The following is a 14,985-nucleotide window of genomic DNA, read 5'->3' as shown; positions in this document are numbered from 1 at the left end:
ATTTAAAAAAAAAAAGGAAAAGAGAGGGGAAAAAAAGGATATATGGCAAATTCCAAAATAAGGGAAGTTTATTTATTAGTGAATTCACAGTTATGCACGTGGCATTCTTCTGATATTTACCACATGCCTGATGTAGGAACAGCGGGAGGAGTGGGCCTGGCCACCTCCTCCCCTCGTTTGCAGGATTATTTCAGTGCCTTATCTGTGCCTCCTAGAGGCCTGAATTCAGAAGCTAGAAAGAGAGGGCTGAAGCTGCAATGGAACAATCTGATGGTTTGCAAGGAGAAGGAGAAACATAGATTAGGAAGTAGGTTCTCTTCTCTAGAAGCCCATGGAATCTGCATTTCAAATCCAACTATTATCTTCAAACCCGCTCATTTTGAACCCTGGGCAACCTTGGTTACTTTTAAGTAACCAACACAGTTGAGAAGGAGGAATCTCTCAGGCTTTTTCTGTCTCCCGTCCCCCTGCCCCCATCTCCAACCCAAAGGGTCCCAAGGCATCTCTCAGCATTGTGCTTCTTTTAAAAAAAACTTTTTGTTTGTTTGTTTGTTTTAGTATTTGCTGTGCCCTAAGAACTTTAGGCTCTTGATTTAGGGAGTTCACTTACCTCATTTTGTATTTATTCAAAATCTGCCAGATTAGGTACTGTTATTATCACCATTCTACAGATGAGGAAATGAAGTTTGTAAAGTATAAATAAACTGCACTGGGTGGTGCATTGATGAGTAACTGATGGGACTTGGACTGGAACTCAGATCTTTCTGACTCCAAAGATTGTGCTCCATGTACATCTCAACAAACATCAAGTGCCCAGACAGCAGATCTGAATTTGAATCCCAAGTCACACTCACTTGCTACGTCACCTGAGCTAGTGAGTTCACTTCTCTGAATATCCATTTCCTTATCTGAAAAATAGAGGTGATAACAGGACATCCCTTGTAGAATTGCAGGGAGGATTAAATTAGATCGCTCAGGGAAACTTGATTTGCACTTAATAAATGCTATGATAATCGTCTGCTACTTTGATCTGTTTTCTATAATGGTAACAGGGGTGTATTATAAGTGATGTGTTAAAGGCACCTTAACACAAATTGGATAAGAAGCACCAAGACGAGTGCCCACTGGCCGTGTCCATCTGCTGGCTCCCTGGGCCAGCAGGGCATCCTGGGAAGGAAAGCTGACACAGTTTGGTCAGCATTTCTACGGCCAGTATGACTATCCCCTTAGGTCGGAAGTCAAGCTGCCGTTCCAAGTAGTTGCCCTTGCCTGAGTGCTCTGGTGAACGGGTCAAGTGGGATAGTGATGGGCTGGACCGCTTCCCTGCTTGGAGTCAAGGGGCCCTGTGCCTCCCTCTGGGTCTAGGTCTCAGTGACTGAGGGACCAGAGCATCCTAAGTGACAGGCCTTTCCTTCCCAGCACTCAGCAGAGCAAAGGGATGTGCTTCGCAGAATCCAGTTACTAAGCAAGTCAGGGCTGACTTCACAGGGACAGCGACAAGGGCCGAGAGAGACCCCAGACTGAGCACCACACGGGATTAGGGCCACGCCCTCTGTCCTTCCCACTGAAGTCAGTTTCCCTGCCATGTGCCCTACAGCAACCCGGACTCAGCAAGTCTTTAAAGGATCATTTGACTTCCTCTGAATGAAGGGATCAGTGCAGGTCCAAAGTCAAAAGGAGAAGTGAAGGAACCCAGCCACCCTGAGAACAGTGTGTGAACTTTTATGCTGATGTTCTCTCTGTCTTCAGCCTGGAGGCAAACACTCAGCAACCCTGCCTCAGTATAAAGGTCTTGAACCCCAACTGTGTACTCATTCCTATAAAGAGTTTTAAGGACAAGTAATAGTTTCATGTTGAAACTTTTATAAGTTTTAAGAATTTAAGTAAAAGGAAACAGCTTCTAAGATATAGGGAAAATAACTAGAGCCACAAGTGTGTAACAAGCTACAGGCATGTTGTTGATCCGACTGCCAGCTCAAGAGCTCCTCAGCTGGGCAAAGCAGCTCCTTGGTGCCGACGCCCCCATCAAATCACCCCCAGGGACTTCCGGGACCCCCAGTGGGGACAAGACTCTGTCATACAAGTACAATGGCCACACTCACCTCACGCCGTGCTCCTGTCGGCCTCTTCCTTCCCCACGCCCGTCTTCCTGCAATGCGTCGCTGCCCCAAAAGCAGCTTGGAAAAGGCTCGCCACTGCCCATTGGGAACATGCTGTGGGCTTGGTCTCAGGACACCCCCAAAGCTCCAGCCTTGAATGGCAAAACGCTGTTGTCCTTTCAGAGCCAGTGTGAATCTTCTCCCCAGCTCTTAGGCTTCACCAGGATCCCAAAGCAGCTTGTTTGGAGCCTGGTCTCCCCAAATCTATGATTCCCACTTAATGGTCCTCATCTCCCTCTCCTGCTCGTGTTAGGTTTTCTGATCCAGTCCAGGAGGCCAGACAAGGAACCGTTCGTTCTCTTGCATCTTCTCTCTCCCCAGCTTCTCCCAGCCACCAATTCTTTTCTCCACCATGTGATGAAATTTTTTTAAAAAGCCTTTTCCCTATCAATGGCTGCAAACAGAAAAGTGTGCGTGTGTGTGTGTGTGTGTGTATGTATGTTTACCCAAGCAGTAGTCTCACTTGACCTTTCAAAGTTCAAATGAGTCACAGGGCATTATTATCAGGGAAGCTTTCATGGAGCAAGGAAGATTTCATTTACCTACAAAATGGGAAGAATTGGACGTGTGTCCGGAGCAGGGGGCAAAGAAAGGATGCTCCCAGCGCAGGGACTTACAAAGTCTAAGACACAGGAGGGCACTTGAAGGCCCATTTAGTGGAACAGTGGAAACAGCGAGCCTGGGGCAGGAGGTGCAGCCTGGACGTTGTGAATGGGGAACGTGGATGGTGGGCCACCGGGGCGAAGCTGAGTTCTTGGAAGACAGGCAGATGAGAATAGATTTGCGATGGATGAAACAGAGGGTGCTCTCGGAGGGATGTGAGCCGGGGTTGTGGCAGATGACGGTATTTACCGCTTTCAAGGGAGCTGGATCTGGCAGGGGAATGTGCAGGGTGGGCTGGGTGAGGGACTGGGTGCTGGCTCACGGAGGAAAGAGTCTGAAAAACACAGCAGAGGGAGCCGAGGACAGGACTGGACAGAAAGGGGAAGGAGAGGCGTTCTGGAATAAACCGGGGTCCTCTCCTCCTGTGACGTGGCCCCTTGACTGGAGTTTCCTTTGATTGTGCACTGAAGGAAACTTTTTCCCAAAATGAGTTCAAACCAGTTTTGTACCATTTACCACACTAAACTTTGTTCTGTAAAGTATTTTTTCTCATCTGCTTAAGAAGTCTCTCCTTGGTCAGCCTCCAGAAATCCCAGCTTGGTCTAATCTGGCCTCTGTTGCAACCTCTTTGCTGTGAACCCTGGTTTTGCCATCTGCTTGCTCCCTCTGACTTGACTACCCTGCTTCCCTGCTCCCTGACCTGCCATCTCTGGGGGTAAAGATGGTATAAGGATCTTTGCCCGAGGACCACTATCCCCGGTCCTGCCTCCCAGGCCCCCTGGCCTCCGTTATTCCATCATCCTCTCCCCCAACCCAGAGGAAAGGAGATGGAAGAAATACTTTAATTGGAAACGCCAAGATTTGTGCATGATCAGGCAAGCATGTAAGCCGCTCTCCACGGCGGAAGACGATACCTGATTCCTTAGGTGGAGTCTGTTTTTGTAGCAGAACTGGTGACTGTTCATCCATCACCAAAAGGGCATTATGGGTCCTGGTTGGTAATGCATCTCTGCTCCTAGTATAGAACCCCAGGAAGTTCATGGGCTCAGATTCAGGCCTCTGGAAGATGACAGTGTCACACTTTTCAACTTGCAACCACTGTGTGCCTGGATGACAGTTCAGATCCCTGGTTTGGGGTGTGGAGCCAGCGCGGATCCCTAATTGAAATGGACAATGGATATCATAAGCAATAGACAAATGGTTCAAAGAAGCACAACCTTCCTCTGAGTATGACACAGGACAGCAGGTGGAAAGTGAAGGATCCCGGTAGATTTTAGGTCTGAATCAAGGAACCCACCCTGTCCTTTCCATACTGTGGAGGCAGCTCAGCTTTGAAACTGCCGTCTCCGGCCATGTTTATACTCTGCAAAGCCTTCTGGGGTAGGAGCAGTCTTCCCGGACTATGTTCCAGTTATTCTTTCCTGATCCCAGCCGGAAACAGCCGCAGAAGAGCCACTTCCTTTGAAGTATGGCTGTCCTCCTGCTGGGGTTGAGAACAGCCATGGGAGAAAGGGCAACACTTAGCTGGTAGAGCAGATTGTAATTTTATAGGTATGGGACCGGGGGCTAAAGTAAAGGTGCCATAGTAGGGCTGCCCTAGCAAAATACCACCGACTGTGTGGCTCAGGCAACAGAAATGTGTTTTCTCACAGCTCTGAAAGCCGGAAATCCAAAATGGGGTGTGGCGGGTCCTGAGGCCTCTTCTTGGCTTGCAGAGAAGCTGCCCTCTTGCTGCTTCCCCACATGGGTGTCCCTCTGTGCCCGCCACCCCCGGTGTCTCTTGATGTTTCCAAATATCCTCCTCTTATAAGGACATCAGTCATGTTGGATTAGGACCCACCCAAAAGGCCTCATTTCGACGTAAGCATCTCTTTAAAAATCTTATCTCAAAATACAGTCCGATTCTGAGGAACTGGGGTTAGGGCTTCAACATATGAATTTTAAGGGAACAACTCAGACCATAGCAGGTGGCCTAAAAGAATCTTTACTTGAAGCTAATAACCATCAAAGCTAACTTTACTGGGTGTCACTATGCGCCAGAGACTGTGCTAGACATTTCTCCTGTAATATGACATCACCTCTCCATGATTACAGATTGTGTAATTATAGTTAGATTATATTGATTATAATTAATTCTAGATGGTGAATTACTACATTTTCTGAAACGTGGTCAACTTAATTTGGTGGAATTGTGTGATCTAGTGACCATCACACCCCAGTCCACGACCTGGGTCGCTGTGATCTGCCGTGAGCTGGATGATGAGAGAATCTCATTACCCTGCTTTGGTTGGTAGACCTCCGGAAAGCGCAATGCTGCCGCCTTTCTTTGTCCGCCGTCTCCACCTGTCCCGGCAGGTGATGGGACGGTAGGCATGGGAAGGTCAGCCCTGGCCCCTCCATCCACGTAGCTGGGATTCCGCCCTCTTTCCTGGGCAGGTTGAATCCTCACATTTAGGACTGGAAACTGTCATCTGAAAGAATCAGGCAGGAAAGGATGATGGAGCCCTGTGTCCCGGGGAGGCAGGCAGCCTCCCATCTGCATCTCAGATGTGTAAGATGCCCCAGCACATCCTAGAGCGCCTCTAAGCGCTAGACACCTGTACCTAGGTCTTCTCATTCAATCACCTATCAACTCTGAAAAAGCTATTCTTATTCCTGTTTGCAGAGAAGGGAACTGAAACTGGAGGGGACCACAACCCTGCGCCTCACCCTTCTTCCCTGGTGTGACCTTGAGCCACATACTTAACCTCTTCGGGTGGGTCTCACTGGCCTCACCTGTAAAAGAAATGTCTCCACTCCTATGCCCTGTAGCTTGACTGCTTCCCCAGCTAGTAAGGGGCACTTCTGTTTATCCCGAGAGAGCCCGGGGTTCAAGCACCACCCCAACCCACGTATGTGCTCTGTGTAACCATTCTTCCTGGCCTCCCGCGCCCCACACTCCTTTCTGGGGGTCCAGCCTATAGACCCAACAGGTGGACACACTCCCGGGGGTCTGCATCCCCGCTCCACTCCCCAGCCTACCTCGTCACGCAGGGTAACCTGCAGAGAACCCATCAAGCTTGCGCAGCTGGGCAGCGCTGGGCCAGCCCACCGGTTCCCAGGGAGGGTAGGTGGGGAGTGGTTCTGGCTGGAGAGTGACACCGGGCTTCTGTCTCCCCTCTGCCCTCCAGGAGGCTCTGTCGGTGGTGAGCGACGACCAGTCCCTCTTCGACTCCACCTACGGACCGGCGGCCCATCTCCCCAAGGCCGACATGACCGCCTCCGGGAGTCCCGACTACGGCCAGCCCCACAAGATCAACCCCCTCCCCCCGCAGCAGGAGTGGATGAATCAGCCCGTGAGGGTCAGTGTCAAGCGGGAGTACGACCACATGAATGGGTCCAGGTAAGCCCACCAGGCCTGTGCTGCCCAGGGTCGGGGGCCGGGGGAGGCTGGGCCCCCTCCACCCCCACCCCCCGGCTCGCTCCTCTGGGGCTGAGTCAGCAGATCTGGCACCGAGGGGTGTCTGCAGCAGTTGGGGCTCTGGTGCTGGGCCGGGGAGCCCGAGCCAGTCCCCAGAGAGCTGGGGTGAGAGGGTTACTGGAGGTCTGGGGCAGAGCACGGCCGGAAGCCCCCCTGCTCTCTGGGCTCCGAGGCAGCCCTCAGACCCACAGCACTAACAGGCACTTTTGGAGCATCTACGTTACGTCAGGCCCGGATGCAGCCCCTCTTAGGGATAATGAAGCAATAAGATACTCTTCCGTGTCTTGTTCCAGGTACTTGGCCTCTCTGGGTGAGTCTCACCAGAGCAAAGATGACCAAACCATTCTTGGAGAAAAGTCCAGGATGATGATGAGGGTGAACACACCTGAGGGCTCCCTGTACGAGGGAGGACATGTCACACTTGGAAAGTGTGTTGGGAGTTAGTGCCGCCCGGGGCTGGGAAGACTTTGCAGGTAGAGACGGACAGGGGAGGACCGAGGAGAAGAAAATCCCAGCGACGAGGGAGAGCACAGCTGGGGGACGGGTGGCCCAGGGTCCAGTCCTGCCTCTGAACGAGGGTCAGTTACGGGTCCCTCTGAGCACCAGCAGTCTCCTTTCTGCACGGCTGGAGCATTTACTCTTCCATAGGCTTGTTACAAGGGTTGACACCGATGCTGTAGGAGAAAGGACCCAGGACAGGGCCCTGGACTAGGAAGGTGCTGGATATCCCAATAGTGACCGTCATGAGCCAAGGTCGAAAATAGAGAAAATGGTTGTCTCGTTCATGAAACGTCAGGCAAGCCAAGGGGCCTACAGCACAGGGAGGTAAAAATGGAAATTAAGAGAGAGCCCTGGGGCTTCCCTGGTGGCGCAATGGTTGTGAGTCTGCCTGCCGATGCAGGGGACACGAGTTCGTGTCCAGGTCCGGGAGGATCCCCCGTGCCGCGGAGCGGCTGGGCCTGTGAGCCATGGCCGCTGAGCCTGTGCGTCCGGAGCCTGTGCTCTGCAACGGGAGAGGCCACAGCAGTGAGAGGCCCGCGTACCACAAAAAAAAAAAAAAAAAAAAATAGAGCCCTGATGGATAGGCTAAGAAAATAGGGAATTTATTCCACATGCAGACGCCCACTTGAAACATAGACGTGACATCTGAACATCATCAGAGCTGTGACTTGAAAGCTAAGGATCATTGTACACAGAGAGTGGGGAGGGGAGAGTCAGAAAGATAAGTAAAGAAGTTAGTGAAATATCCCAGGTAGGAAATTAGATAGTTCTGAACTAGAGCGATGGCACTGATTGTGGAAATAAAAGTGGAAAGACACGTGAGGGACATATCCGGGGGATAATTCACGGGGCTTAGGTGGATAAATATTGCACTAGGGGGAGGGGTTTGTGAGAGGAAAGAATCAAAGATTGGCAAAGCTTGGATGTTTCCAAGAAGGGCAGTGCCAGCAGCAGTCATGGGGGTAGGAGGAGGACGTGCTTTGAGTAGGGATGTCAACGTTCCCCATCAGATACGTTGGAAGCAATCAGTAGGACATCCAGATAAAAACACCTATGAGGCCCTGGAAACCGAAGCTCAGATACTACTGGGGTTTGGAATTTAGGCTTGGGCATCATCGTGAAGGAATTGTAACTGTGCTGGTAGATGAGGTCACAGAGGAAACAAGTCTAGAGAGAGCAGGAGGGGTGCGCGGGTGGTGGGGAGGCGCCCCCCAGATGGCCCCGGTCTCGGACCTGCCTGTGGAAACACCCGGTCCCAACAAACTCCAACCCCACTAACCCAAACCAGCCGTTGGGATCCCAGCCACCTCCCCAGCCTCTAGGATATCAGGGAGGCTCAGGGGGTCTGAGCCAGGAGCACCTCCAGTGAGTGAGTGTCTCTCCACAGAGAGAATGAGGGTAATGACCTGGCCCCAGGGCAGGGAGGACGGGGTTTGTCAAACATCTGTCCACGTTACCATTTGGTCCTCACCACTCTCCCATGAGGTCCATATTGTAATTGCATCTCGACATACAGAGGCAAAGTGGGCTTCAAGGTGGTAAATGACTTCCCTAAGGGTTCAGAGGAGGCAGTGCTGGCCCCGTGGCCCACCTTTCCGCCCCCTCTGCCTGCGTGCTGTGCCTTCGCCACCGTCTCATGTCTGCCGACACCCACCCCGCAGCATGGAGGGCCGTTCAGCAAGGCCTCCCAACTGGCCTGAACACAGGCGCTCCCGATGCTTGCTGACACTCCAGATCCGCCCTTGGACAGGCTTTGGTCTGTTGTAGCCTGAATCCAAGCCCCGCTCCCCTCCGCTGCCCTTGCCCCATCCAAGCGCCTCTCCTTCGAGGCCACCTGGGAGCATCCTTCTTCCTCCCACTTCCTCTTGCCTTCCTGAAATCTCATCCTTAGACAGCAGCCAGAGTCCTCCTTTCAAAATATTTAACTTTCTTGCTCAAAATCCTTTAATGGCTTATGATGAAAATCCAAAGTCCTTCAGCATCCCTCTGACACCCTCCACCTCCATCTCTCTCCTTCCATCTACACCGGCCACACAAGACTCTCTAGCTGCTCCTTCCTTCCCAGCAGGTGTGTTCCTTCTTTCCGGAACATTCCTACTCCATCTGGTCTTCTGACTCTCTCCTTCACTTGTTTTACGTCTCTGCTGGAATGTCCCCTTCTCAGAGGCCTTCTCTGACCACTAGATTTAAAACAGCACCCGCCAGTATTTACCCTGCTTGGGTCCTTCCCGGCTCTCGGCACACCCCTCACTAAAGCGTGGGCAGGGCTTCGTTTGTTTACTGGGCAGCACCTGGCACATGATCGTTGGCTGTTCAACACACGGTTGTTAAATATGTGAATGAACGCGTGGCTAACGCGAATCAAAGGTGAAGATGTTCCTCTATAGTCATGTAGGTCATCCGTGTACAAGCCGGGACAGAGACCCAAGTGAGCTGGCAACGCCTCAGACCAGCCTGTGTCTGTGCTCAGGTGAGCCTGCATTTGTGAGCTGACTGCTCCCTCCCCTACTGCCAGGGAAGCCTCAAGCACTGCAAGATACTAATCCTGGGCAAAGAGGGTCCCCCAAGGAAATCAGTTTTCAGAACCCCCTTGCCAGCTCATCCCTGGCTCCGGTCACACCAGAAGCCAGCTGGAGGCGAGTTGTGTGAAGACCCCAGGGACCAGACGTGCTATCTACCTGGCTCTGGTTACACAAAGCAGCCCCTGCTTTTAATCTGCCTGTCTTGACCAGAGTAGGTTCAGAAACTGATGTAGTCTCACCCCTCCTGGGAAACAAGGAAGATCCAGTGGACTCTCAGAGCCAGGCAGGCTAGGCGCAGCCGTCACTGGCACCTCATAAATATCCTCTAAGTGCTCACATGGAAACTGGACTGGTGGGCAGCAGGGGGCAAGGATTTTCAGAAAAATGTCTTTTCTTAAGATGGAACCACATCAGATCCTATTATCTGAAAATTCAAAAAGAAACAGCGTGATGAAACAGATGCCGGCCTATTTAAATCTCTCACCTGTCACTCTGTGCTTCTATCCTCCAAGGAACACTGATGATGGTACTTTTAATGCAAAAGATAATTCCTAACTTCAGATGAAAAAACCAGAGTGTAAAATTTGGGATCTTTGGGCTCACAGACTGAATCTGTGCTTTTCGAGGCGGTAGCCACTGGTCACATGTTGCTCTGGAGCACCTGAACTATGGCCTGTGCAAAACGGACGTGTGCTTGAAATATATTTTAACATACTGGCTTTAGAAGACTTAGTGTAGAAAAAAAGTGAAATATCTCATTAATGTTTTATATTGATGTTATTGAAAGGATCATCTTTGGGCTGTATTGAATTAATATATTAATACATTTTAATATATTATTAAAATTCATTTTACCTTGTTTTTTTATTTTAAAAATGTGGCTACTAGAAAATTTTAAATTATATATGTGGCCCCTTCGATTGGACAGTGCTGGGCTAGAATGTTTTGGACCGTCCCGTGATTCACTGTGAATTCTCTCCATGTTCTTTGTTCACTTGGGATTCTGAGTTAGTTGATACTTATCAGAGACCCCACAGATACATGTGTCACTGGAGGAGGTATTCTGTGCACCTAAAGCTACAAGACCCTTCTTGCTTCCTATGCCGCCGGCAAGTCACAGGGGCCAGTGGAGAGACGGTGGTCTGAGGAGCTCGCAGAAATTCGAGCTTGCCCGCGTTGAGGAAGGTTCGCTCTCTTTGTACCTTCCCCTTGTGGTTGAATCTGTTAGCATGAGTTGCTCTTCAAACAGTGTGGCACATAGGCTCTGTGCTGGATGTAGACTTCAGCATCTCGATCTAAGCTGTGGTCTGCAATTAACTCTCCGCTTCATCCTGTCCCAACCACGGGTTTTGGGGATAACATCCCATGAAGGAAAAAATATATATCAACTTATAGAGGGGAAATGTGAAGACTCACTTGCCTGACCTGCTGGACCAGAGTTCAGCATTAGTCTGCCCCGACGCTCCCTAGACTGGCCAGCAGGATCCGGATGCCCTTATTAGACAGCTACAGACTTCAGTACTACAAACAGGAAGACGAGCCTCACACACCCTGTCACTTCTGCCTCCAAATGCAGAGTCCCTTCCAAGATGCTTCGTAAAATTCTGAACCTCACAATACGAAGCATGTCACACATAAGCTGGGTGGGAGGTGTACTCAGGGCTCTGGAGAAGCTATGAGCATCTACTACGTATGAGTTAGGGTGATGGCTTTACTACAGGTGATTTCTTGTCTTGAAATTTGCTTTTAACATATTGCATCTCCTTTTCAAAAACAAAAAAGACATATGCACACATCTCTGCATGGCTCCTACGGAACTCCTAAAGACAGCACAGATTTGCTTAATTTCCATACAGTGTACACATGTTGTTGAAGACACACATGATGTGGAAGACACACCTGATAGTCCTAACGCAACCACAGGGCTCCAGTAGCCCTTGGGACCTCACGTTAGCTGTGTGGATATTGCGTATCCATTGACAGTAAACCTGGGCTGCAGATCTGTGGGTCTGGATGACATACCCTGAATTAAGTGGCTCTGAGTTGAAAGGGAAGGTAGAGAAGATGTTTGCATAGTCTGAAGAGGTTATCTTTGGGCAAAGTCTTTGAAATCTCCTTTTATCCAAATACTCAAGATTTCTCATCTTGTTTTAAATCACTTGACAGTTTGCAAGGCACTTCTGGAAACCAGTAGTAGCCTTTTTAAAGCAATGTTCCCTGAACACACACAAATAAAACCAGAGGAGTAAAGAGTCTATGTCCAGAGGTGAAAAGAAAGGACAAGATTGAGGGTCCACAACGCCTTTGCTGTGGCCTCCGCTGTGTGGCTTTCTGAGCCACGGCTGAGCGGGAGATGCTCTGAGTTACACTCTCAGAGCCACCACCTCCTCCCCGCTCTATTGTGGCAGCCCCAGGCCCTCCTGTCACCTGTCCCAGTGCTCTCAGCTGCCTGTGGGCCCTGACCCCATGCTAGCTATAAGTACAGGTCTCAATACAAATCAGCAGCAGTATGCGCAAGCTGAATGGCAAAACCTCTCTCCCTCCACGCGTGCCCCCCCTTGTTTTCATCGGGCCTTTTCACGGGCGCCAGCTGCCTCATTAAAGAGCAGCCTTTATGCTGTGCTTCACCTGTACCCCACTAACCCCCCCACCCCACCGCCTCGCAGTAGCTGGGGAGGCCCCGAGTGAGGCCTGTGCTGCCTGCAGAGTCACAGAGCCGAGAGCCCCAGCGTGGAGGGGAGCGCAGCAGGTGGGTGGTGAGGGCATGGCTTTCCCTCCTTCTCTCCCAAAGGTTGGAGGAGAGCTAGCTTGCGCAAGGGCGGAGTCCAGGGTGGTGGCCAGGGCTTCTCCCTTAGGGCGCCCCTTTGCAGATCTTAGGGTCTGGGACCAAGGACAGGGCCTTGTTCCCGGAGGAGAAGCAGCCAGACAGGCGAGAGGGCAAGCAGATCACCTTGCCCCGCTGGGGAGCAGGTGCGAACACGGGGCGGGGGAAGGGTTGGACCCTGAAATATAGCCGCTTCTTTGCGATAGGAAACGAGAAGGTTCCCATTACTGGCCGGCCCCCGTGGTCACCCTAGCAGGAGAACCCGGGCCTGACCCTGTTCAGATGGCCTCCCTGGGGATCTGGCCTGGCCACGCCCCCCCCGCCCCCCAAGCAGGTGCTGCTCTCACCGCAGTGCTCAGACTCCTTACCAGGTGACATACTAGGCAGCTTTTACCAAACAATTCCTCTTTCCAAATTTATTTTTCTCTCCTCCTGGCCCCAGGGACTGGCCCTGCCCCAGGCACCTATGGCATAAGGGGTCATTTCACTGTGATGCTTTCTGAGGTCTGACTTTTCACCACTGCATGGCAAGGGGTCCGTCTTGGGCACAGAAATCTCCAGAGGCCCAGCTGACGTGGAAAAGAATTTTCACCACTTGTCTCCCCGATGTTCCCAAAGTGGGGCGCAGCCCGCGGAGGGCAAATCCCCTTCCGCCATGCCCGCCCCCACCCAACACCGCCCCCTCGCAGAAAGTTCTCTGGCCCCCGCCAAGGGAAGTGTGTGCTCTGGCAACCTCACCCTCTGCACTGCGTCCCCAGCCAATGAAAACGTTGCTCTCTTGGTTAAAGGCCAACTTAATCCTCCAAACTTCTGCTGCACTTGGGTTGTTTCACCATGCACAGATATGCTGGGAAAGGCTGCCAGGCCGTGGTAGTGTGTGTACGTGTATGTGCATGCATGCATGTGTGCATGTGCCTGCATGTGCGTGCATGCGTGCATGCGCCTGCATGTGCGTGCATGGGTAGCGTATGTGCCTGCATGGGTAGCGTATGCGCCTGTGTGCGCATGCGCCCACTTGCGGTTAGCCTTGAGGAGGGTGAAGGAGACCCCGCCAGCTCCGCAAGAACTCCGCTCGGACGCAGCACCAGGGTCTTTCTGGGACTGCTTCATCTCAGGCCAAGTCCTTCTCCAGCAGAAGCCAAAGGGCCAAACTCTGGTGCAAAGCCCCGATGTGCTACTTACTGCCTTCTCTCAGACTGCTATGGGGACATTAAACATTTAACAATCTGGGGCTCTGACGGCTGGTTCTTGGTTCTCTGCCTGGAAAAACAGTAGGCGAATAGTAAAACCTTAAATTCTAACATGTGTAAGTTATACATCTTATTTTCATTTTCAGCCCATGTTCCCCTCTGTAAGACATCAGGAAAAAATTACCGTCTGACTTCTAATATCTCAGTGGGGCATTTATCTCCCAGCTATGATAAGTGATCTTCAATACTTTTTTCCTTTCAGATTAAGAAACAAATTCATTTAATTTTCTTTATTGAATGTGCTCTGGCCTCCCCCACCCTACCGAGTCCCCGCCCTCCCAGGCTGTCACTCCCTTCTCCTGGCTCAGTGACTGCTCTCCTGCCCGCGGGGCTTCGGCCTTTGCAGGACGGGCGGGTCGATCTGGCACAACCCTGGTCCTTAAGGCCTCGGGATGGTCTGTTGCTGCCCACAGCAGAGTGAGGGAGGGCAGCGGCCAGGCCTCTGGAAAGCCCTGCGAGGTTCTGCGGCCCGGAGTTGGCCGGCTGTAATTTGAACCTTATCTGAACTCCTGGGTCTGAAAGCCTGGCTTGGAGCTCTTGCGAGGACTGGCTGTCTCCCAGGTTGCCAGAACTGATGCTCCCTGCTCCAGACAGGGCTGCAGCCTTTCCTCGGCCTCTAGTCATCTCCCTCAGTCCTGCTGCTGCCGGAGGGGCTGAGCGGAAGCGAGGGCAGGGTAGGATGGCGCCGCCTGGGCGTGCCTGATGGGGGCAGTTCCATGGTCCTGGGCTCGGGATAGGCAGAGCGTTCTGCCAGGCTGCTGTGGGCACCAGGTGGCCACAAGTGAGATGTCAGCTCAGTCACCAGACAGATGCTCGTCGCTGAGCTGAAACCCTCTGCCCCCACACTGCAAAGTATCGGGGCTAACCTGGCTGTGTACTTCTCTGGTTTCCTTAACCATAGAAAGGAGATATTAACCCTTGCCATGCCTATCCTGGCGGGTGATTGGGAAGTTCAAATAGGACATTGTATGTGAAACACGTTAAAATTATATGCATGCAACAGAAATAATTCACTCCAAAAGCAGTGATGGCTCACCCCCTGTGTAAGGCACTATAGAGAGGGTTTAAAAAGGTGTATTTGCCTAAAACCCACTTATACGGGGTGCCTAGAATAGTCAAAATTCATAAAGTCAGAAAGTACACTGGTGGCTGCCAGGGGCCGGGGGATGGGGGGCGGGGCAGGGGAATGGGGAGGCAGTGTTTGCTGGGGGCAGGGTTTCAGTTTGGGAAGGTGAAGAATTCGGGACATGGATGATGGTGAGAGCTGCACAGCCATGTGAATGTACTTAGTGCCACTGAACTGTACAGTTGAATATGGGTAAAATAGTATGTTTTATGAGACTTTTACCACAATTAAAAAAAACTAAAAAAAAAAGTCATGGCACCATCAGGAACCTCCCAATCCAGCCAGGGGAAGGGCACCTGCCAGGCTAAGCATCACATGATGTGACAAGTCCTAGAGCCATGGCAGAAACAGGGTGCTCTGGGCGCGGGGAAAGTCCTGTCTGGGAGCGAGGTCTAGTGCACGCGCCTCGGGACCGTCGGTCGCCTGGCGACAAGGCTAAAAGTGTCAGCTACAGGCAGAGCGGGGTGGGGGGTGGGCAGCAGCGCCGAACTCAGAGGCCCAGACTCCAGTCTGAGGGCAGCGAGGGGCTGCCAGAAAGTG

The 14,985-nt window shown here is 51.7% G+C and overlaps 1 protein-coding gene across 3 annotated transcripts in view; it reads left to right on the top strand.

The window, feature by feature from the left end:
* The window catches only part of FLI1 (Fli-1 proto-oncogene, ETS transcription factor), a 122,895-nt gene that overhangs the window by 64,510 nt on the left and 43,400 nt on the right, over positions 1-14,985 (top strand). For 2 of the 3 annotated variants that reach the window (XM_081239890.1, XM_081239891.1), the window contains one exon: positions 5,933-6,144. In XM_081239890.1, coding sequence (XP_081096016.1) covers positions 5,933-6,144 — 212 coding nt within the window. Of the gene's footprint in view, positions 1-4,874; positions 5,314-5,932; positions 6,145-14,985 lie in introns of those variants that run through there. The other variant, XM_081239889.1, reaches the window with a different exon arrangement.

This window comes from Mesoplodon bidens, assembly GCF_964165515.1.
Source record: "Mesoplodon bidens genome assembly, chromosome: 7".
Lineage (NCBI taxonomy): Eukaryota > Metazoa > Chordata > Mammalia > Artiodactyla > Ziphiidae > Mesoplodon > Mesoplodon bidens.
The sequence above is the reverse complement of the archived record's forward strand: the minus strand, read 5'-3'. Positions and strand labels throughout refer to the sequence as shown.